This window comes from Trematomus bernacchii, unplaced genomic scaffold (assembly GCF_902827165.1).
Source record: "Trematomus bernacchii unplaced genomic scaffold, fTreBer1.1, whole genome shotgun sequence".
Lineage (NCBI taxonomy): Eukaryota > Metazoa > Chordata > Actinopteri > Perciformes > Nototheniidae > Trematomus > Trematomus bernacchii.
In genome coordinates, this window is record NW_022987705.1 from 979869 (window position 1) to 1005762 (window position 25894).

The 25894-nt window shown below is 38.7% G+C and overlaps 1 protein-coding gene and 4 non-coding genes across 5 annotated transcripts; all 5 read left to right on the plus strand.

Moving 5' to 3' along the window:
• The first annotated feature begins 1277 nt into the window (after window positions 1–1277).
• Window positions 1278–11080, plus strand: LOC117490560 (hepatocyte cell adhesion molecule-like). Its single transcript, XM_034140326.1, has 7 exons — window positions 1278–1356; window positions 4947–5288; window positions 6464–6745; window positions 7305–7398; window positions 8860–8939; window positions 9060–9133; window positions 9715–11080. Exons 1-7 carry the CDS (start codon window positions 1278–1280, stop codon window positions 9844–9846), a joined length of 1083 nt encoding a protein of 360 aa, XP_033996217.1. The 3' UTR covers window positions 9847–11080.
• Window positions 11081–14249: 3169 nt separating this feature from the next.
• On the plus strand, window positions 14250–14322 carry trnav-cac. Its single transcript has one exon. It is a non-coding gene; the product is annotated as a tRNA-Val (tRNA).
• A 1041-nt stretch (window positions 14323–15363) lies between these two features.
• On the plus strand, window positions 15364–15435 carry trnad-guc. The gene has a single exon. It is a non-coding gene; the product is annotated as a tRNA-Asp (tRNA).
• Window positions 15436–18275: 2840 nt separating this feature from the next.
• trnav-aac lies at window positions 18276–18348 on the plus strand. The gene has a single exon. It is a non-coding gene; the product is annotated as a tRNA-Val (tRNA).
• Window positions 18349–25560: 7212 nt separating this feature from the next.
• Window positions 25561–25633, plus strand: trnav-cac. Its single transcript has one exon. It is a non-coding gene; the product is annotated as a tRNA-Val (tRNA).
• The last annotated feature ends 261 nt before the right edge of the window (window positions 25634–25894 follow it).

Genomic DNA, 25894 nt, shown 5'->3' on the forward strand with positions numbered 1-25894 from the left:
GGCGTCTTCCCCGATTGGTTGTTGGTGATGAAGTCTTCTTAAAGTCGCAGGTACACATTTTATGACTTCATCACAGAGGCTTTAATGTTATATACTCAGAGGAGGGAAGTAACTAAGTACATTTACTCAAGTACTGTACTTAAGAACAATTTAGAGGTAATTGTACTTTACTTGAGTATTTCCATTTTTGCTACTGTGTACTTCTACTCCACTAAAGTTCAGAGCTACATGGTGTACTTTTACTCCACTACATGTATTTAATACCTTTAGTTACTTTACAGATCTGCATGAATGATGTGAAATATAATCAAGTGTTAAATCAGACTTTAGTTCCACCTGGAGTAAATTCACAAGCTACCCTGCAGTATACAAAGTCATTCAAACTTTAGCTTTACCAGCTTTTACAACACTTTAATGATCAATAATTATATTATATACAGCAGCATGTTCACAAGGCATTGCAAACTGAGTTCAAAATATAAAAAAATAATAAACAACAGTAGACAGATAACTATATACAATACAAATATGAAAAATACATTTGAATACACTGCATTAGACCAACATACTTCTAAAACAACACATATAAATATCCCTTTATACAATAAAATAAAACGTTATTTATATTTGATATATTCTAATTCATGGTTTCAGCATTTAGCCTATTTAGTATGTTGACTTTTTTATTCCAAAACGTTGTTATTTTGGGAGATACACATTGGATTTATCTATTTCAGAAGATCAAGGAATAAAAACTTCAGGTACGCTGTGAAATGTATTGTTAACATTTAACAGTGTATCTGAAGTGTTTTACAATGTTCACTGTACATTGTAAATAAATAAACAAAAGTGTGCAAAAATAATTACAATTCCTTTCATTTAAATTAAAAAAATCACATGTGTCGTGTTTGTTTCAACCAAATTGTTGTTGACAAATCATGTTGTTTATCACCAGGTTGACACGTACGAAGAATTTGACTTGATGTCGTGATGCATACATAAAAGTAAAACAAGAATTAAAAACACAGATACAAAACTGTTTTAAGAAAACTATAATAACATTAAAAAATATAGCAGTATTTACATTGCAATATAATTGGATACATATCAGTTGTTGTAACATTAGAAACATGGAGCTGTCTAAACAAACGTCCACACACAGACGTTTGTTCCCGCTGAGAACAGCATGTTCTGATCGAGGCTGAAAGAAGGACTGTGTTCTCCGTCAGTCTCAGATCATGCTGCTGCGCTGACAGCAACACAAGACCGAGAGCAAGATGAAGACGGAGGCTGCTGCAAAAACTAAAATCATCCCCTGGATTGTATTGCTCCTGTGTCTCAGTTCCTACAATTCAGGTATGCAACAGCTTCTACTCTTGCTTTACAGTTGCTTGTCTATGCATTGCATCTGAAAGAGTGTGTTTATGATGCAGCTAATAAGTTACAGCTGATAAATGATGGTGTCAGTATAAGGGAATAAAGAAAATACAAAGTGCAGGTTTGATTTTGAGGGTTTATGAAACAACCAGAGGGTCTTCCCAGTAGAGTATAGAAGTAAACAACAGCATTTCATATTGTAAGACATTCAGGTACTGTTTTTATAGTTGTATATTCAAATGAAATATAAATAAAACATGCAAACGCTTTCAATTTTTTTTATTACCAGATGTTCTTGGTGATTTCTGCAATGTTCTGCAGGGGTGAAATGAAAATAAGTACTCAAATATTGTACTTTTTGAGTTAAATATAGGGTTGTCTGCTATACTAAATATTTCTGACAGCTTGAGTGACTTCAATGATAGAGATTTGTGCATAGCATAACAACTAAAAAGTGTTTATAAAACCTGGTGTTTACTAGACAAACGTTTATACAAGAATAATATACCCGAACATTTGAATATTTTTCGAACTTATTCTGAACATTATTCGTTTATTGGGTGTTTTTTCTGCATTCTTCTGTTTAATACTTTGTCTACTTTTTGCCTCTAAGCGAAGTAGAGGATCTGAATACTTCCTCTTGTGTTATACGTAACATTATGTAATGTCCGTGGAAGTGAAGACTCTGCAGAACGATCACAAAGGTGTTATTTGTTGCTGGTGACTTGGGTGGCATTAGACTGTGTGGGAGCTTGTATAGCTTTGTGCCCACCCTTTGTGCGGTAATACAGTATTGTTTCTACAGAAAGTGGTTTTATTTATTCCCAGCTGTGGATGTGTGTCATCACTGAGCTGCTCTGTTTCTGCAGAGCATTGCATCTGGATTGCAACCAGTGTTGTTTTCATGAACTGGCAAGAAGGAGATCTGCAGAAACAATCCCCCCCGTTGTTGGCCCATCCCGAGGAATGACAGCTGGTGACATGTGAAGCTGCTCAGTATCCAGAGGAGACGGGGCGTGGTGCCTGTGGAGGAAACTCTGAAGAGAAACTGATCAATGATTCAGGGACAAACTTTGTCTTTTGTTATATTTAATAAAGTAATAAAGAAAGTGAAATCGATCCCAAATGTAGGAAAACCTCGCCTACTCTCCGCCTCAGTGTATATATTTGTATTTATACATTTTACATCTATATACCTTTACTTGTATATTTATATAGTGCATTTATTTTGTACAGACTGCTGATAGATGTGTATATAACTGACTGTTTGCACTCTGGTTAGACCCTCTTCATTTCGTTACACTCTGCATGCATTATGTAATGACAATCAAGTAATCTAATCTAATCTACTTCATCCTCAGAGGATAGAGAAGTTCTGCACCCAGAACACAGTTTACAGTCAAACTATATAGTAGAGAGAATAGCCAAATGGTCCCACCCTTCAATTCTCTTAGGCATCATCTAAACATCCCCATCATTAAACCATTAAACCCCCTCGTCCTTTAACCATTTGTAAATCCACCTTCTACTTCCTTTGCCCTCCTGAAATGTAAACCCTTAACACATGTCTCTGTTCAACACATACAAGACTAAAAATACAATTGAACAGTGTAAAAGACAATCAGAGTATAAGACTATATGTTTGAAATGATTATATGATAATTTGACACGACAGTGCCCACATCGAATAATGATCAGCTTTTACATTTTGCCTGTGTGCAAAAACGATTATTCGTAGAGATCTGTGAATACACAGCGGTATGTCCAAGAAATAACGCTCATGTTGGATTATTCCACTGAACGCAATGTACTTTACTGAGGTCCAATGCTGTGTAGCAATGCATAATGTAATACTGTGTCTGAATGTATGTATTTAATTGCTATTATGAGTTCATTAACACTGATAAGTATGGCAAAATCAAAAAAAGTACTTCCCTGATGTTGAAATCATACTCTTACTGTCTGACTGCCATTGGTTACGTAACGTGAATAGCGGGACTTGTTGCCCATATGGAAATCATGAGGGCTTAGAAGGTGCTTTAATAACTAGAGATCTTTAAATAGACGGCGGTATGTCCTGGAAATAACGTTCAAGTTGGATTATTCCTCTGTACACAATGTTCTTCACTTAGGTCCAATGCCAGCAATAAGTGGTGTGTCTTCTTTGTGGCAATGCATAATGTAATACTGTGTCTGAAGTTACGTATTTCTGTACTAACAATTGCTATTATGAGTTCATTAACACTGATAAGTATGGCAAAATGAAAACAAATGAGTACCCTGATGTTGAAATCATACTCTTACTGTCTTATGATTGGTTACGTAACGTGAATGGCGGGACTTGTTGTCAATATGGAAATCATTAGGGCCTAAATGTTGCTGAATTGCTAAGTTATTTTACCTCCTCCATTCGTTACAGTTTACAAACAGGTTGGTGGCATCTGCACCGAGTCATTCTAGGGCTAATCCCAAGAAAAATATAGAAAAGGTACAGAACATATTGAAACTTCATAATGTACTTGATTATAAGGCAGACACATCTTAGTAATAGTTGTTGGAGGACATTAGGACTTGCCTTTTCAGGGATGTTGTCGGTTCTGTTCAAAATGTTTATAATGTGGTTTTATTGACTGCCTTGAGTCTCAAAACGCTGCCTTTCCTTCTCCTAATTCTTCACCATTTTGTACTTGTTATCTTTAAGACAGAACTGTATCAATCCTGGGGGAAGTTGCTCTGAGATATAGATGGTGTGTCATTTAACTTGTATAAGTGAAAAGTTGCAATAGGGTGGACATTACAAATAAATCTAATACACAGGAACCTATTTTCTCTGCCTTGAGTCTTAAAACGCTGCTTTTTCTTTTCCTAATCCATAACCTTTTTGTACTTGGTATCTTTAAGATAAGATAAGACAGAACTCTATGTATCCTGAAGGAAATTGCTCTGCAGTTGAAATATAGATGGTGGCATATGGGCAGAGATGGCAAAAGTACACACATCCTTTACTCAAGTAGAAGTACAGATACTCGTGTTTAAAAAGACTCTGGTAAAAGTAGAATTACTGACTAAACTTCTTTACTCAAGTCAAAGTAAAGAGGGCTTTGAAATGTACTTCAGTAAAAAGTACCCATAACTAGCAGCTGTTTGAAAGAGTACCTGACCTCCCTTTATATTAATAGAACAATAATGTCATTGTTAGCTAATGAATGTTTCCATGCTGAACAACGGCAACATGACAACGTTTTCATTGGTCCCTCTTCTTTAGAGAAGACCAGGAAATGATGGATACACGGATCGTGTTCAAATCAATAGGCACGCAATGACTCTAAATAATAATGATCACGCCACCAAACACACATTCAAACTAAAGTAACCAGCCTGTTTGGAAAATGTAAGAAGTCAAAGTAAAAAGTCGTCAGAAAAATAAGTAGTGGAGTAAAATACTGATACCAGAAGAATGTACTTAAAGTAACGAAGTATTTGTACTCCGCTGCTTCCCACCTCTGCATATGGGGTACACATGAAAGATAAATCTAATACACAGACCTATTTTCTCTGTCTCTCTGCAGGTGGGGTGTTGGCGGTGAATATGAGCATCCCTAACACCCTCCTCAGAGGCACCGTTGGGGGGGAAGCCGTTCTCTCCGTCTGCTACAACAGCTTCAGTCTGGATCTGCCCGTCATCAAGTGGCAGCTGAAGAGGGAGAAGTCCATCACTGTGGTCCAGTCGATAGGAACCGACATCATTGGGACGCTGAGGCCGGAGTATCGAGACCGAATCCTGGTGTTTGAGAACGGGACTCTGCTCCTCCACAACCTCCGACTCTCCGACAACGGGACGTACGACGTGGAGATCTCCATCACAGACGATACGTTCACTGGAGAGGGAAGCATCACACTGACCGTGGATGGTAAGAAAACGAGACTAAAGACATTAAAATAGAGTCTCGATTAACAGGCTGGTAAAATAGCAATAATGTCAGTGGTGGCAAAGTAGGGTCATCTATTAAAGTACTTCTCAAATAGAGAGTTTTATATCAGTTATCTATGCTATGGGGGAAGAGCTACTACTAATGACATTATCTATAATAAAGATGTCACCAAGTTTCTCAGAGACATTTGAAGACAGATGCAAGGAACTTGGCTTCACTATGATTGTGTCGAAAAGCCCTTCAATAGTGTTTTATAGTCAGAGTATATCGATTTTTTTATCTTCACGGTATACTGTATATTTTCTACTTTTGAATGCTGTTTTAATTCTATTTTGAGATGTTTAATTTCTACTTATGTGCAATGCCTTGTTTTGTTTTGTTGTTTTTTATGCTGCTGCAACGCAATAATGTCCCAATTTAATTTTGTTATCAATAAAGTACCTCTTATCTTATCTTATCTTATCTTATAAGCATTTTTGGGACTGCTTCACATGGGCTTTGTCTTACTATAGACTCTCACTCACTATCTCAAGGTTACTAAACTTAGTGCATCAAAACAAATAAAGGGACCAGAGGCCTGTTGTCTGAAGCCAGTTCAACAGACCCTGGATATCTATGAGTTATCTGGCTTAACTAACCCTAACAAACTTGATCCTACGACGTTGGTCATCAACCCAGGGTTTTTCAGTCCGGCTACGAGTGCATTTCTCCGGTAACTAATGTTAGAATAGAATAAAATCCTTTATTGTTAATGTTGTGGATCATTATAGGATTTTTAAGTAAGCTTGCTTGCCACAAATCTCATAATAGTCAGATTGTACGAGATTTGCAGTGATTTTCTTTAAACGTCGGTAATTCATTGCAGGCCGTCTTTGTGTTTCCTTGAGCCTGGAATATGTAACTTCATAGCCTTAAACTCCGGGCACCGAGCTCTTGGTCAGTAGACGGAGCTTTAACTCGAGTTGATCTCTTATCTTGAACATAACCTGCTCTGGAGAAGAAGTTACGATGGCTCTTCACCCCGGTAAGAAGTGAACCAGCATCGTAGAACTGGAAACCGTGAAGTTACCTCGCTAACCACAAATCCTGCTTCGTAGTACTGTTCTTTCTTTGTCTGTTTACATGTTGGAAATTATTGTATCTCCTATATCCAGAGACTATATCCAGGCCCTTCATCCACATGGAGACGACATCGGTTCTGGAGCTCAGTGAAAACGTGGTCCTGAACTGCTCCCATGATAATGGCACCAAGACTGCATACAGGTGGTTCAAAGGGGGGAAGCAGCTGAGCAACATGACGCGGTTCGTGTTGTCTCCGGATCAGAAGTTCCTGACCATCATGCGAGTGTTGATGGCGGACGACGATATCTACATCTGCATGGTGGAGAATCCTGTCGGCAATATGACGAGCCTGCCCGTCAAACTGACCGTCTACAGTAAGTTATATTTAATAACACTTCTATGCAATACCAATCATGTTTAAGTGAATACAACGTTACCTTACTGGTATGTTTGTGTTGTTTCCTATACAAAATGTGTCATATGACCAGTTGGACGATACAACCGGGCATAAATAAGATTTGTTCAGTTAGATTTGTTTGTTTACAATAATCGGTAGTACCTAAAAGTATTGGAAATGCTCAATAACACAGATAACGACCAGCTCTGATCACAATCAATTATAATTTCTAGTTTTGTGGCAATCCCCCCCAATATATGTTGAAATATTTCACTCAAGATCAATATTAACGTCAACATTGGATTACCAAAGTAATAAGAATCTACTCCCAGGCCACTATGGATATATTTCATGGTAATCCATCCCAAAGTCTTTGACTTTTTTCAGTCCGAAATTAAAGTGGCCAACATTACCTGTGGTTTAAATGTAGTCTTACTCCAATATTTTATCAATGATCAACAAGCGATGTTCTGTAAAATCCTGTCTTGTATTTCTGTTTATAATGTTATTACCTGTAATGTTGCCTATGCTAACAGGAAGGAGTTCGCTCTACATCATCCTCTCCACTGGAGGCATCTTCCTCCTCATCACGTTGGTCACAATATGTGCCTGCTGGACGCCGAACAAAAAGTAAGAATAGCTAAGAAGCTTTAAGGGATCGTACACATGCTAACTTTTCAAAGGCGATGAGGCAGGTTGCAGCTACATATGAATGCGGATGAAACCTGATAACCGTACCACGAGATCTTCTCTGTTTTAAGTGTGTGGGTCAGTGTTTCTCTTAGCTGGTATTAACCGGACTTTGACGCTACGGGATCTTTTTTGTTTGAGGAAATATGATATTTGCAGTTTGCATTAGGGGCTGTACACATGCCGCCTTTTTTGCTTTAATTGCGTTAATGATTATGGGACATTTGAGCAGGGGTGCTCTTAAAATAACTATAGTGGAAACACTGGTCGGATTTTAATCTAACGTAACGTTAACCCTGAATTTAAAGGATACACTTCCCTCCATATAATCACCAAAGATGTATTTTTATGGAAGTTTTAGATATTTGCCAGCGTACACTGCTGCCTTTCCAAAAATGTAATTACTACCAACTCCGAATCCATCACTCCTTGAAAAGTCGTTCTCGTGTTTGAGTTTGCGCCATTCCTGCGTTTACATTCAAATCAATGGATTTGAATTTTCAAACCACTCAGCTTGTGTACGGCCATGATAAGCTAATGCTGCGTTCACACCGGACGCGATGCGACTATTCGCTTCGCTCTAATCGGTCCTATCGCATCGCTCTAAACGCTGGAGTTTCACCGCGGCTGCCAGCTGTGTTTACTCGCATCATTCAAACAAGACGCGCTGGCTCGGGAGCTACAACTACAACAAATGAACATATTTTACCGTGATTAAATTGTAATACACGTTTCTAAATGATGCCGAAGTAACAACATACTGATACCGGTTAGTAACAACCATGAATTAATGCTTTGACAAGCCTGCAGACAAGACGGCAGGCAAAACACCTTTTAAAATGCTTGTTTTCTGAATGAAGATCGGGTCGACCAGGCTAAGCTAACGTTGTATATGCTCATTCCACACTCATAACAACGGCCTACAGACATAAATAAACCAGCGACTGTACTCGCCATGACACAGACAGTCTGTGGTTTGTACTTGTTTAACTTTTGTCCAGTTTCTGAACAGATATGAGGAGCTGTGAGCTCTGTGTGCTAACTGCTAACAGCTAACGGCTGATGTTGTGTGGTTGAACGTCAGTGACGGCGGCTGAGATCCTCACCGCTGATTGGCTTCCGCGAGAACGCGTCACGTGAATTTGACGCTCGAGTTGAAAAAATTGAACTCTCGCGTTTAACGCGGCACCGTTCAATCGCCTCAATCGCGTGATTCGCGCCGCGTCCACCGCTTCATGCGCGCCGTCGGAGCGAATTCGCGTCTGTCCGCGTCTCTGCATTGACTTTACATGTAATCGCGCCGCCCCCAAACATCGCATCGCGTCCGGTGTGAACGCAGCATAAAGACTGTTTTTTAAATCATCATACTATAACATTAATGCTTTGGTATCATGTTGCTAGGCAAAGGCACCACCACCCAGCTGGAAACCCTCTCTACAGATACAATGACTACTCTGATTGCTTACGAATCACTCACACAGGTATAGTAACGTAATACTAAACATATTTTACATAAAGTGATCATATAATCTACAAAAAGAGGCTTAATCCCAACACCTAGAATGTAATGTTAATGAATGACCCTCCACTTTGTGCCACAGATGATTTGCTTCCCAAAAGGACGGAGCGTAATGGAATAAATGCTGTGACGTCGCTTTACGTCCTGCAGCAGAAGGTAACCCTCTCGATGATCTAAAGTACAAATGCACTCGTATTTAATTAACCTGGTAGATAATTGTTAGCAGAATTGGTCTGCAGAGGTGGGAAGTAACTAAGTACATTTACTACATGTATTTAATACCTTTAGTTACTTCACAGATCTGGATGAATGATGTGAAATATAATCAAGTGTTAAATCAGACTTTAGTTCCACCTGGAGTAAATTCACCAGCTACCCTGCAGTATACAAAGTCATTCAAACTAGCTGCACCTTTACCAGCTTTGAGAACACTTTCATGATCAATCATTATAAAACATAACGTATATATTATTCTGAAATGGACCAATCTGCACATTGGGCTATAAAGGAACTACAGCACGGTCACATGACTGTATAATATGGAACATTTTGAATGCAGGACTTTTACTGTAACAGAGTATTCCTACACTCTGGTACTTCTACTTTTACTCAAGTACAAGATCTGAGTACTTCTACTTTTACTTAAGTACAAGATCTGAGTACTTCTACTTTTACTTAAGTACAATATCTGAGTACTCCTCCCACCTCTGTTGGTCTGAAGTCGTCCTGTTTTGCAGGAACCTTCCCTCGATGACTCCTCCAACAACAGTATTGGATCTCCTGAATCGGACAACCCTCCATGCTACACCAGTTCCCCAAAACTCAACGGTTCTCTCACACCTGCCTGCTCGTCCATCAGGTTGACCTGAAAGCCTGTCAGTTTCAACTCTCCAAACAACAGCAGGTGTACTTCTGATACTCTCCTGAATCCAGAAAGCATTTTACTGCAAATCTGCCTGGATCTCAGGAAGGACCTCAAAACCATTTTCTGAGGTTTCTCTATATAATGTGATCGAGCGGTGCAAGGTAAAAAAAACAAAGATGTAGGTTAGCATTTTAGCATTTCCTGCTCCCTTGTCTTGAAGTCAATGGTTTTCTGAATGTGTTTTTGGTTGTTGAACCTGAAATAAGGTCTGTGGTTAACACAAGCTGAAGAGATTTCAACGTTTTGTTCTACCACATAAAAAGCATAAGTAAATATCCCACTGGGGAATTAAAAAACAGAGGTTGCTAACAAGTGTCTAAATGAGACGACTAAACGTCATCACGCCCAACATTAGCCTCCTTTAGCTTAGCGGTGGTGACGTGAAGTCATGTGACCGTGCTGTAGTTCCTTTCTAGCCCAACATTAGCTTTTTATTTGAAAAATCATAAAGTGGTGTTAATATGTGGAGATTATCCTGCTGAAAAAAACGTGTAAGTATCATAAACACCACAGAGATTATTTTCTATAATACAAAATCCAATGGAAAAATCCCATTGGCTTTCTGTCGAGGGAACAAGGAAGAAGCTGACCAACAAAAATATGTCACCTCTGCACCACAATATTGCATGGTGATAAGTTGTTTTTTATCAAAAGTACACTGTAACTTAAAATGAAGTTGTTTTTAAAGATGGAAGCACATCCTGAAGAGAAGTCATAAGGCAGTGTGACATCAGACACAAGTTTAAAACGACTTTAAATCTCGTTTTTGGGTTTACCACTAACCGCTGTTGTCGTTGGTTTCTGGAACTATATATTATTTGGGAAATGGAGTCTGCAAAAAACTGAAATGGGGTCCGTAAGATGAATATACTTCTCTTGTGCTTTATTGTCAACTGTTTGTTGTTATGTTAAACAATACATGTATCTAAACTTGGTTAAAAAGGGATCATACTCAGAAATGTTGAATTTTTTTAATATTTGACTGTGTTTTGTGTGATACTGTATGTTCTGTACTGTTGATGCAATGACACACAGCAGTGACTTAGTAATATTTTGTGAAATAATGTAAATTACTATTTAATTATACTAGATGATTAAATAGTATTTTATTGAAAATATAGAACAAAGCCATGTTGGTTCACTTTTATACAAACTTAAATAAACTGTGAGATATTTCTCACGATTCTTGTCGTGTTTACACTTCCTTCTCTGTCTTTCCAAGATGGAGTCATCGAGTCTAATCCCAATAACTTTGTGTAAATCAACGAATATTAAAAACTAACAAGTTGTCCTGCATTTGAAATGTTTGCAGTTTAAAAGTTTGGTAAAGTCGAGAACTGTAGTTTGATAAAACTACACAATTAATATCTAAAGGATGCTTTTCTATTTTCTATAGCCTGTAAACTAAACTCCATTAAAGGGGACCTATCATGCAAAATGCACTTTTTGATGTCTTTTATACATGAAGATGTGTCCCCGGCGTGTCAGGAGACTCACAAAGTGTCAGAAAATAAAACCCTCTCTCTTTTCCTCCGTGCGCAAATCTCTGAAAAACGGGGCTACAACGGAGCTGATCCAGATTTGCCATCCGATATGACGTTATTTACGTCATATCCGATGGCCCCCACGTGGTGGACCCACGGCCCTATCAGAAAGTTGCTATCACAATCAATGCCCGACATGTTTTTGACCTTTAACTAACCAGCTAGCAGCTAACGGTTAGCTTAAAGTTTGTGTGTAATATTCGTGAGCGAGGTAACTGATTAGAAGCAGTCTCACAACAGGGACATATGCATGAAAAATGTATTCATAGGCTATAGCAACATTTACATATGCTATAGAAATAAGATAGTATAGCTCAGAATAGTACAGTTCATAATTAATTAAATGTACGATTTGAAAATTATTATCTTATTTGTATGTGTTATGAAACACGGTGGAGACGCGAATTAGAACCGTTAGCAAGACACAAAATATGCACAAACAGTTTGAAAGGACTCAAGACAAGTTAAGCATAATTCAATATGTAAACAGAGTACACCAGAATAATATATGTAATATAAGATAAGATACGGTTAGCTAAAAGTTCATGTTCGTGGTTAATGTTTGGGAGAGAAGTCATTGATTCGAAACATTTATATAAAAGAAAATAATAAAGTAATATGATAGGATAGTTTAGTAAAGTATGAGACAAGAAAAAAAGGGAAATTAATATGTTATTTGCACAGTTATCTAAAGGGTGTTTTATTTATCTTTAAATAAAGATCCACTAATTAACTAGCTAGGAGCTAACGGTTAGCTTAAAGTCCGGTATGATGTTCGTGAGCGAGGTACCTGATCCTAAACAACAGGGACATTTGCATCTGTTATAGAAATAAGACAGCATAGTTTAGAACAGTAGAGTTTATAATAGTATGACGTAAAAGATTTGCACATATCTTATTTGCAGAGTTATCTTAAGGGTGTATTATTTATTTTTCTATAGCCCTATACTAAAATCCACTAATTAACTAGCTAGCAGCTAACGGTTAGCTTAACATTTGTGTATGATGCTCGTGAGCGAGGTATCTGATCCTAAACAACAGGGACATTTGCATATATTATAGAAATAATATAGTACAGTTTATAATAGTATGATGTAAAAGATTTGCAGAGTTGTCTTAAGGGTGCGTTTTAATGCTTTTGGATACAATATGTGATTTTAAATTCACATCTAAACTTGATGTTTACAGGAGTAAAGTTCCTGTCGTGATTTCATATTTAAGCACACATTTTGTCAAATGATATTTACATAAAGTACAATAAGCAGCAGTCATGCAGTCTATGGTAACTGTCAGTTATCACCATGGGGTGTGGCTTCCACCTGCAGAAAGAAAACTGATCCTGAATCAGTGTTTTAGTTTGTATTTCGTTGGAAATGTGAGGACCTCTACCACTCAGGCGGACACGTGGACATACATTCGGGAACTTTCTGTGGACGTTTTTAGACTTTTTTGCACGGACATTGAGCAGACTGCAAACTTTCTGCGGACCATGGGTACGTTTTTGATGCACTCGTTTTTACATTTTGCACTTTAAACTTACAGCTGTGTCGAACAAAAAGGGTTTTTGCAGCTCTGTTAGTAAGTATCGTCCATGTTTGTTTGTGAATTTGTTGCATATAAAAACGTTTTCTAAAACCAACGGCGCTTTACGAGATGTTCCCTTGATTAAAATAACTCACAGCCTGCAATTACCCGAGGGAACACAGGATATAGGAAAGTATATGTACATGTGTAAATGTTCTCATAAACGCTGTGTGTGAATGTTGATTTGGAAATATGTACTATTTGAAGTTGTTGCTAAAGGCAATAACATTGTTTATTTCCTGTGATAATAAAAGTATATTCATGTTTAGGGGGGGGGGGGGGGGGGGGGGGGGGGGTAAAAAGCATTGGTGGAAGAAGTATTGAGATCCTTAACTAAAAGTAAAAGTAAAGTACTAGGAGTAAAAGTAATGAAATTAGTAAATGCAGAAATACATCGTTTGAAAACGGTATGACATAATTAAATTAATATATCAGTGTTTATTTCTTATAAATTACCAACAATTATTTTATTTATAAAAAATGTATTATCTTTTGTATTCCCTTTTTTCCTCTTACATTTGTTATCTTTAACTTTTACGTTCCCTTCAAATCTAGGGGTAGAAGGGAACTAACAACAAAAACAGAAAGAGGATACTGATTTGCAAACTGAAAATATGTTGTTTAATTTATCAAACATAAAGAGGGCTCACAAGTTACGTAACAAACCGAAGACAACATAAAACACTTTCTGACAAAAGAAAGAGATAACAATAAACACTGTAAAAAGATACACACTTAACACAACTAGATAGCACGTCTCACCTAGGCGGAGAGACACTATTCAAGAGAAAACAACATTTTCATTAAGTGGGGAACAGCGTCCCCAAAATCCCATGTGTGGCCACAATTATACTACATCCTTAGTGATAAGAACTACCATAGAGAATGAATGGTAAAAGTTAAGGGAGTTACTACTACTACTAGTTACTAACCCTACCTTACTGTTACAATGGAAGATGTTCAAGTTTGTGGTACTAAACCAGGTGGAAACTCTTGATCAATATTATTAAAACATATAATCATCATATTGTACATTTAATCAGGTGATTGTTGATCATAAACTGATTTTCTAACTGTTTTGACATATATGGTTTTGAAATGTAGCCATTTTTTAAGTATTATTAAGCATGTACATCGAGGTTAATCTACTCGTTCTCACAATAAGAGTTGTAGTACTGATATATATTTATTGCGTAATCACCTTCGAGTTCCTCCATCAGTTTCCGTAGTGTAGTGGTTATCACGTTCGCCTCACACGCGAAAGGTCCCCGGTTCGAAACCGGGCGGAAACAACATTTTTAAATTTTTGTTGTAAAGCAGTGTGGCAGGATCAGATATAAGACATTTTAAAAAGAGAGGGATGGATTTACAGTAACACATAATAAACAATGTCAGTATGCATAGATTTCAGTACGAATATAACCTCAATAAATTCACAATAAGGAATTATGTGGCAGCACAAATACCCCTTTTGGAACCAGTTACCTCTCGTAGTATGGAGGACGGAACATAACATAAGTATACATAAATAATAATAATAACAGGTGACTCGATGCAAGCAAAGGCCCTCGTTGTTGCTTCATCTTTGCGGGTGTTCTTTGCAGGCCAGCTAACAGTGTAAAACAACTTTTCCTCTGACATGTTGTGGAAAGTATAAAGTAGTAGAACTCGAGGATATATACACATTGTTATAAAGTACTACAGTAGGCTACTTAATTAAAAACACTGAATCATGCAGAAAATGAACACACGTTTCTACCTGTGTTCAAAATTATTAATTTGTATTCAGAGTTTCTAACCATTGCAGTGTTTTCAGAGTATATCTAACAGCAGTTTATTGTAAACTAATACGGGAGTTAATGGTAAACGTACATGGTAGTTGGTGTTAAATTATATATCTTATATGGGCATTCATGTAAACAAACACACACAGAGGCTTTCGGCTCGAGGAACTCACGGCAATTTCCACTCGCCACGTCAACAAAAACCAATAAACTCACGCACACATAAACCCACATGAACTGTAAGCGACTCCATTTCGTAATTCATCCCAAAGTGGCGTCTACATGCATTATTTAATATAATTTACCTTATTACCTTGGTCGTTATGTCCAGAGCTGAAGTAGATGTGTGCAGTCACTCTGCTTTCTCCGCCAGCCAACAGCTCCACTAGCGGCCAAAGATATATAACATCCGTAGTGGTTTATCACTACCATAGTGATATGAATGAAAAGCGTTTAGGGAGTTTTAAACAATTAACCAACAGCGCCATCTGCTAATTGACTTTTGTATGGTGGATAAATAGGGTACTGCAGCGAGTGCATTTCACCAATTCCTCGTTAGTATAGTGGTCAGTATCCCCGCCTGTCACGCGGGAGACCGGGGTTCAATTCCCCGACGGGGAGGAAACTTTTTTTTTAATATATGATATAATTATGTTTTTCCATGCAGCTCTGTTAGAGAAATACCAGCACATCATCACCAGTGAGTTTTAACCGGACAGGAATTTATAAATGTTGTAAAATTATTATTAATCTCTGTGCATCTTCGGTGAAGAAACACCATTTCTAAATGCCAGATATAATATGGTAGTTTACTAAATATCCAAACCTTCCATAGAAATAGTAAGGCTTATCTCTCTTAACTTGTACCATTCATTCTCTATGGTAGTTCTTATCACTACAGGTGTCATATATTTTAGGCCACAAATGGGATTTTAGGAGCGCTGTTTCCCCCTTAATGAGACACAGGTTGCGTTCGAATACTCCAAAAAAACAGCTCCTAAGTTCTAACCCTATCGTCTATTCCTTGACCTCGGAGTGAAACGTCATGGGGTTAAGGGATAGTGGATAGGAGAATTCAAAAGGATTTAGGAGAAGAGACTGCGGCACTTTAGAGAATCCGACTGCACTTTCACTATCCGACGTGTTTATGATGCGCCAGCAGAGGTCATAAATGTGCGCCTGCTGCTGTGGGGAAACTATGGAAACTACAGTTTTCTATACAGCGGACTACAACATGGATGTTTAATAAGAACGAGGGACTACTGTAAACTCATCTAGAGACTCTGCACCGTGCTCTGATGCTGTTGTTTTATGCTTTATGAACGGGGACAACAGAGAAACATATTCTTCATGACCAAAGTTGAAATTGAAATAAAAAAGGAAAGTGAAACTTATGATCGTCACCCTCTCCCTCCGGTCCACATTAATACAAATGATCCCAATACATATGATTGTATGAAAAGATCTTAAAATCAATACAAATGTATTTATTATAAACGTTAGTCCTTAACATCTATCACTGTGTATATCACCATTCAAACATCTTTTAAAAGTTGAACAAACCCCACACAGCTCAGTAAAGACTGTGAAATGTTGACTTTATTTGATCATTTCAGTAAAAACTAACGTTCATATTTCTCTTTTTGATTATAATACTGATGAACGTTCAAAACAAAGCACTTTGGCAACTTACCACATACGTTTTAAAATGCTTAATAAGCACCGTAACTTTCATGATATCATTTCTCGTTCATAATCGGTTGTTTCCGTGAACGGCCGACTGTTGTGTGACGGCAAATGCTGCGGCTGCAAGGCATTGTGGGGCAGCATTTTCTCCTCTCCTTTCGGTTAGGGAGGTCCAGTGGTTCCTAGGCTAAAGGAGGTTATAAAGGAAGTTTGAAACCTCCTTTCCTTTTAATTTAGAGAATTCGAACGGCACTTATCATGGCTGCCACTGAGGGACTTCCGGGTCATTTCACTCCGTTAGGAAGGTTCCTAAGCTAAATGGACTATTCGAATGCAACCACAGTTTTCACTGTTGTATTATCTTGGCTCAGAAAAATATCTAAAAAATATATTATGTTATTATTATTTATGTTTCTTTCTTAGGCTATTATATAATACATAATCATATTATGTGCTTTTATTATTGTCTTCTCAAATATTGTACATTAAAAGTGTATTGTTGTAGATGTTGCTGTTGTTATAGCATTAAACCCCATTGTCTTAATACTGGTGAATCCTTTGATTTCTGACTTTTTTCATATTACTTTTTATTTCAAGAACGACCCAATGAGAGATAGAGGAAGAAGGGAAGTTACCCGGCCCGGAGGAAGCCTGTCGTCCCCTTTTGAAACCAGAACCAGAAGGAGGACCTCCACTTCTCAGTCATGCGGGTTCATGAACAACTGGAAGAAGCGATTGAGTATGGTGCCAGAAGGTTGGCAAAACAAAATAAATCCTGTGCTGGGGGTGTCAAAGACAAAAAATATTGTCGAAAACAGTAAAAAATAACAGGGTGTCCGCGGTGTCTCAAAAAGTATTAAAAGTTGATAAATCAATTTAGCGAAAATTAAGGCTATTAAAAAGTATTAAAAAGTATTAAACGGCATTTTCCAAGGTATTACATTTTGTAGCTTGTTTTCAATAAGTATATAAATTGTCCAAAGAGGTTGTATTCTAAAGTGTGCCTGAATGTAATCATTGCGTAGGTGTGTAGTGTGATTCTGTGTAGTTTATTTATGGCATCCCATTGGATTTGACGTCATCTGAACAGAACATCGCACGCTCACTGCTTGATAGCGCGCGAAGGTCCGTTTACGTCGGTTGTTAAACAACATCGTTATGGGTAAATGCAAGTTTGCGTCCAAATGGTTGGAAGATAAGGAGGAAGGACAATCAATACTGTATATAGTAAATGTGAGGTAAAGTGTGTCGCCAATGTAACCGGTTAGAACTCAAAGTGGCGATGAGGTCTTAAAATGTATGGAAAGGGTCTTAAAAAAGGTTTACATTTGACTTCAGGATTCCTGCATATACCCTGAAGAAAGAAAAAAAATCAAAAAATGTGACAAAACTAACTCCGTATAAGCTGTTGAAGATGGATCCTTTTTATTGTTTTATTACCTTTGGGTATTTTATTTAAAGTCAGTTTTTTTTTGTCTACAGTACTGTTGGTTCCTGTTATGACCATGTCAAGAAATATGTTTATTAATATGTTATATTTAATATATTACATGTGCTTATATAAATATGGATGATTCCTCCTGGTTTCGAAACCTATAAGGCTCATCTCCCTTAACTCTTACCATTCATTCTCTATGGTAGTCCTTATCACTACGGATGTGATATATTTTTGACCATATGAGGGATCTGGGGGGCGCTGTTCACTGAAGACTCGGGGTTGTAATCAGGTTGGATGAGGCTATATAATGAATAACCACTAGGGGTGCTCTCACAGAGTTTCCGTAGTGTAGTGGTTATCACGTTCGCCTAACACGCGAAAGGTCCCCGGTTCGAGACCGGGCGGAAACACATTATGTCTTGTTTGCTTCCACATATATATAACATAAATTAAATAGATAGAAAAGGCCTCATTGATGGAAAAATGCGAAAAGTGAAATTATGTTATAATAATTGACAAGAATATAATTTGGTTTTCATGTCAATTGATCGCTATCTGTCCTTTGATTTTCTGTTTAACGGAAATTACTGATCGTCCTCGAACTCAGCATTAAAGGGGCGTCAACATGCACGTGAGTTGCTGTTGCTTTTTGGCGGCGTGTTGCTTATGAAGCACCACGTGGGGAGTTTTGGTCAGAGACACTTCATGACCGCATCACTCCATCTTTCAAGCCACCGTGTTGACCGGCTTGTGCTCCGGTCCTCGGTAGGTATGCTGCTGTCCGCCTGTTGTGCTAAAACCTAGCCTTAGATTTCCTTTGAGGGGGAGGCTAACATTAGCATTGTGCCGCATCGTTTCCTCTATAGAAACTAAGCAAGAAAAAGTAAGGAAATGTGTGTTTGTTAGATTATTTCTTTGTTGAAACAATACTTTTTGGCAATACATCTTATACCGTAGGAAAGCCTGTGTATATATATCTTTTTAAATGGTGCCACATTTGTGAGGAACATACATTTGTGGGATCGGCCAAATCTTTTTTTTTTTGGCTGTTGACTGCTATTAATGATTTAAAGTTACAGATGTATTTATAAATAAATAACATAGTTGTTCAGAGTACAAAGTGACCAAAATGTAATAATTGATATTAAAAATAATTGGTTTGGTCGAGGTAAAACATGTTATGATGTCATTTAACCATATTGCAGTGAAGATCAGAATCAGGTTTAATGCAGTTTTTTTTCATAAACAAAGATTTTGCTGTGGTGTATTTGTGCTTTACAATAAACATAGTGAGAACAATAGCAAGTACTGCAAGTGTCAATTCACATTTTATATAGATTACTAAATGTACAATCAGGTTTATTTAGAATTATGCACAATATGGACCAAATTGCAATGAGTTTCTAGTGATTGTAAAACACTAGAATGAATCTTCAGAAATTAGGCCGTGAATCCCACAGCTCCAGTATTGAAAGGTTTGAGGATGTTAAACTTTACTAACTCAAACATGTTCTGTGTTGTCCCACAGGCGGAGAAAAGGTCACAGTGATGCAGTACAGCAGACAATGTCTACACTCAGCATCTCTGAAGAACAAAATAAGTATCTGGATTTTAACTTCAAAGGCTGGGAGTTGAATCCACCTCTAGGTTTTTGGTAACAAAAGAGCACGTCACCCAGCTCAGGATCCTCCAGTTATCATTCATAATGGCATAGGAAGACATGGTGCCGGACGACAGCACAACCTTCCTAGCCACTCTGCGAGTGTGATCAGACCTCAGTGCCTGACCAAAGGTCCCCTGAAGCAGCAGAGTAAGGAGCTCCTCCTGCCGCTGATACTCACGGACCAGGCACTCCACCAGGTAGTGGGAAGAGACAGAAACTCCACACCAGCCATCACCATCCGAGTATCTACAAAATGGAGCCGGAGTATCTTCCTGTCTGAGGAACCCAGTGATAGTCATTTGGCCGTAGACTCCTGCCTCAGCATCCCTGACATTCTGCACACACACCGCAGGTAGGCCAGGTGAGCTCTCTCATATTTCAGATTGAGCGACCTCCGTCAGCTGCTTGGACATGTCCTCTGGTGATCTGCCGCTGCGCCTCATCTCATCCAGGACAGATTTGCAGACCGCCTTTTTGTGAGTCAGGAAGGCCGGCACGATGTTGCTGAAGCGCTGGGGTAGCTTCTCCAGCCACTGGGGCTTGTCAGCATGGCAGTACTTTTGCAGACCTTGCAGGTGAGTCGCGAAGCTAAAATATAGTACTGGCCACTTGTCCCAAGGATGACTCTTGGCCTTCCAATGCCAGAAGAAACTACCTGAGGGTTCGGACAACCATGACAGGGCAAAACACAATTGTTTCTTACCCTCTCCATGATCGCATGCTCTGGCTTCCAAATAAAATATGGATGAAGCTGATAATACTTGGGTGAAGGCAGGTCTGAGATTGAGTCTATAATCTCAGGCTGAGGCGGATAACGCCACAGGGACAACATGTTCATTAGGTGTCGCACTGGACGTGAACCTGGCCACAGACCCAATGTTTCCAACTCAGTCTTCATCCATATTTTCTGCTGGTGGGAGCAGTTCCAGTGGGCAACATCCTCACTATAGCCCGGGACAGAGGCTGCAGGCTGGTGTGCTGCGACCAAAGGGACAGGAGGTGCTGGAAAAGGCAGATCTGTAAAACACCATAGTACATACACAACAAGAGAACATTTAATAAAGCCTTAATTATATGACTGCCATGATTAAACAGTTTAATAGAAATCAATACCTTCATTGAGGACAGCGTCTCCCTGTTCTTCCACAGCAGGCTGTCCTTGCGTAGCCTTTGATGGTTGAAGGTCCCACCTCTCTCCTCCTCTTCCACCTTTTCCATCAGGTTACTGGTGTAGCCGACATCATTCACAAGGAATGAAACTGTAATAAATACTCCCCCATCACCTCGAGTCGGTCGGACACTTGCCCTCCCATCTGAAGGACCTCAGTGAGAGCATTTGTCCTCACATGTTCATGTTTCTGAGGGGCAGACTTGTCCTGAAGGGAACGATTTTTTTTATTCTCATTCCCTCCTCTGAAGGGTCCTGTCGCAGGTGGCCAGATGGACCCTTCCTGAGAGACATCCTTATCTTTCCCAGGAAAAGTTGGTGGTCTTCATCCTGCACACAGAAAAACACAATGATTTGTAATGTTTTGGTCACAACTTTTATATTACATGAACCGACGGAGAGGAAGGTGGACAGGCAGGCAGATGTATTACTTCTAGGGATGCTCCGATCGTCATTATTATCTTTGTTTTTTAATGACTGTTTTTAAATGCCATTTTCTTAATGTCTTTCATTTTTGTAAAGCACTTTGAATTGCCTTGTGTTGAAAGGTGCTATATAAATAAACTTATGTAATTTAGTAATTCAACATTTATTTTCTAACTGTTTGTGTTAATGTGAAATTAATAATTGTTTTATTGTAATGACTTTGTGTAATTATTTAAGTTAAGCAAAGCAATTTTTAAAGGTGGTTTTGGGCACCAGCTGATTAGGTTTTTATTGGAGACAGGTGGTGGTGTGATTGCTGCACCAGAATGAAATGCCACAGGTGAAACCAATGTTCTTTATATGTTGGATTATTGGATTACAACTAAATAATTGGAAAAAACCACGTCTTGCCTTGACATTGAATGTTTTCCAGCGTAAGATGTGCTTACTGGTGCCCTAGCAGCTGTTTTTAAGCACTATATAGCAGATGGGTAACATATTTACCCATCAAATAATCACAAATGCATAAAAGAAAATAGCTAAAATGGATGGACAGATATAGCAATAATAATTCTCTATTAGTTTTGTACCTGGAGTTTATTTAAAAAGAGACTGAATACTGTAGTATTTACCCATTTAAAATGCACAGTAGTAAATGGTACTGTTGCAAACAAATGACGATGAAAATGTATGAACTAAACGGTAGTTAAAATATGATTTTTAAACGCACACATTTTTGGATGTTGGATCAGTATTGACAAGATACACTTTAAAACACAATTGACAACTCTTTGACGTAAGTAAAAAGTAATACATTAGCTGCTGTTAAAGCTGACATTTATATTGTAAAGACGTTAGCTAACCGTAAATTACATTACCTTCGCTAACAATATACAGAGTGTAAGACGTAACAAAAACTGTAAAAAAAAGTGTACTAATATGAGATTTGTTTAGTCATAGAAAAAATAAGCCCCACTTACGTTTGATACATTTGACGGGATGTAGGTTGCGTGATATTACTCAAATTTTGTCGGTAATGTAATCTCTTTTTGCTGTTGGTGCTGCTCCTCCGTCTCTGTTGTCCCTGGAAACGGGGTCTACACACATCCATGGGTCTACACAGCGCCCGCTTTTGGCAACAAATATATTACATCCGTAGTTAATTTAGCATTTTATTTATGTTTATATGTCAGCCCCACAGTTAAACTTGTAGTATTCATTTTCTAGGTTATTGTGTTGCTTTTACTTGAGTGATTTTCTCTTTTCTGTCAATGTACTGATTTATACTCCAGCTCGGTAGTCGGCGGTAATGCTGACGTGTGCAAACTGCCAACATATCTAAACAAGAAGAAGAACTGTCTACCTGTATCTATGGCAACGATTACAATCTATTAGCAGTAGTGTGTGGTTGCCTTTTAGCTTGTTAGCTTCTTCGTAGTAGCTGTTACTTACAAATCAACCCTAATTTATCTGTCATTTCTGTCGCTTGTAGTTTCAAACGCTGTACACAGTTACTGTATTGCAAGTTATTACAAACACGAAAAAAGTACCTGTTGGCTAATGGCGCATTTCCACTACACGGTCGGCCTCGGCCACACTCGGTACGGCTCGGTACGGCTTGGCCGTGTTGGGCCTTAACAGGGCCGACTCACTTCATGCTGCGCTTCCATTACAGTTTAGGAACTGGGGTAGTTACTATAGTAACGCAGTGTAGGCGGAGCCGTGACGTCATCTTCAATGAGAAATCCAGAAACACAACACAGCCGTTAGCTGTGAGCACTCAGAGCTCACAGCTCCTTATATATGTTCAGAAACTCGACAAAAGTTAAACAAGTACACACCACAGACTGCCTGTGTCATGGTGAATACAGTCGCTGCTGTATTTATGTCTGTATAGGCCGTTGTTGTGAGTGTGGACGGTCGGGGCATATACTGCGTTAGCTTAGCCAATCTCCATCTAGAAAAACACGAATTTTAAAAGGTTTTTCGCCTGCCGTCTGTCTGCAGACTTGACAAAGCATTAATTCATGGTTTTTACTAACCGGTATCAGTATGTTGTTACTTCGGCATCATTTTGAAACGTGTATTACAATTAAATCACGGTCAAATATGTCCATCTTGTTGTAGTTCTAGCCCTCTTGCCAGCGCTCCTCTCTCTAGTTTAGCATACTCAGCCCGACTCAGCCCTGTTTGTTGGCCCCGATAGAACCACAATTTTCTAGGGCCAGAAAAGAGGGGAAAAAGTGGCCCCGCGCCGTGCCGCGCCGGAACGAGGCCTAGTGGAAGCACAACCAAAAAAGGGGACGGCACGACACGGCACGCTTAAAGCGAGCTACGCGCTGCAGTGGAACTGCGCCATAACTGTAGCTAACGCCAAGTGCTAGCTTAGCTAACACTAAACCAAAAGCGTTTTCCGAATGTTTACTAGCGATATTGAATACTATCTTGATGGCAGATAGTTGGAACGCAGATACAGGATTGAGCAGGTTACAAGTTTTAAATATTTAGGGATTTATTTTGATGCTCAGTTAGGCTGGGCCCAGAGAGATATATTCTATTATACGACTCTGGCTGGGCCCATCAGGTGGATCAGGTATGCTCCAAGATAAGCCAGCGCCTTCATTTTCTGCGTAGGCTCAGGATTCATGGAGTGGATACATGTATCATGTTAATGTTCTACAGGGCAGCAATTGAGTCTATTATTCGTTATGGCATCACAACATGGTTTTGTAACTTGTCAGTTAAATCTAAATCACAACTCCAGAGCTTGATAAAAAGGGCTGGAAAAATAATTGGCATGCTTCCACCATCTTCTTCAGAAGATATTTGAGGAGATGGTGAGCAAGGCCGTAAAATCACATGCGACCCCAAACACATCCTGTATAGAGAGTTTGAGTTGCTGCCTGTAAATTGAACAGGTATAAGTTTTCCTTTATTCCACTGTCAATCAAGCTGCTGAACAGTCAGAAACAATTGTGATTATGCTGTGTTAGGAGTTGTTGGGCAATGTTTACAGTGTAGTTTGTGCAATCGAGAAGGTTAAATAGGGAAAGTGCAATATGTGTAAATAGGTATGGATACAATAGGGATATGTGCAATTTGACGGACACTATGCATAGGTGCAATAGGGAAAGTGCAATATTTGATTTGTGTATGAATGCAGTAGGGAAGGTGCAATATTTGATTTATGTATAAATACAATAGGGAAAAGTGCAATATTTGATTATGTATGAATGCAATAGGGAAAGTGCAATATTTGATGTATGTATGTGCAATAGGGATATGTGCAATAGGGAAAGTTCTGTACCTGTATGTTTCTTGTTTGTTTCTTTGCCATTTGATATGTGATCTCTGTTCTGTATCTATGACTGATTGTCCTAAATGTTTTATGTTTATTATCTCGATGCCCAAGACACATTTCTCCTAAGGGAGACAATAAAGCTCTATCTAATCTAATCTAAAAACACAGATACAGGACAAGCTGTGTATAGGTATTGGGATGCTGTTAAAAACTTGAAAATAAGGTGAGTAGCTCAAAAGCACTGCTTTTGAGTGTCATTGTATCTTTCAAAGAAGTGGTGATAAACTCGTCCCGAACCCGGCTATCGGGATTGACAGGCGGCAAAAGCCCTATCATCAGTTTCCGTAGTGTGGTGATCACGTTCGCCTAACATGCGAAAAGTCCCCGGTTCGAGACCGGGCGGAAACACATCTTTGGCTTGCTTGTCTCCAAATACACAAAATAAAGTCGATAAAAAATGCAGCATAGATTGAAAAATAGCAATATGTCGAGAAAAGAGATATTATTCATTCACTTCTGCGGGGTAGTGCACCCCGGAAACTATACATTGTGGACTTTGGAAAGAGCGGAGCAATTTACCTTTTATTTCAAATGATATTGATTCCACATCCGTAGTGATACCATAGAGAATGAATGGTAAAAGTTAAGGGAGTTAAGCCTTACTGTTGCTGTGCAAGATCCTTAGGTCTCAGTTTGACTCCGTCTCAGAGCTCTGACAATCTGCTTTCGTTTGAATTGAAAGATTTGGATCATGGGACTCGATTTTAGAGCCCAAGTTATAATGGCTTGTATTTACACAGCGTGTCAGTTTAACATGTGAATGTTAGAATTGTTGATTTGTGCTAAAATAACTATTGGTTGTTTTGTCATCAGTGTCATCCCCAGTGCAGGTCCTGAAACATTGCATGCCTCTTACACCATTTAAATGTCAGTTTTATCAGTGAGATGTGTTTTTCTAAGTTGGGCCTTGTGAGTTTCATTGTCTGAAGTGGAGGAAAACTATCGTCGCGACCGGGAATCGAACCCGGCTCTGCCGTTGGACAGGCGGTAAATCCCTTTCATCTGTTTCCGTAGTGTAGTGGTTATCACGTTCGCCTCACACGCGAAAGGTCCCCGGTTCGAGACCGGGCGGAAACACATTATGTCTTGATTGTCTCCACATATAGAAAATAAAAAAGATAAAACAGGCAGCACAGATTGAAGAATAACATGTAGAGCAGGGGTTTTCAAAGTGTGGGAAGGTGAGCCTCCCCTCAGAGAATATAAGAACAGCCGCGCCCCCCCCTCCCAATTATTATTGCTATTATTATTATTATTATTATTATTGTTGTTGCTATAATGCAGGGGTATTATTATCCAGTGGAATGCCCTTACCTACTGGCCTAGTTAAATCAAAGT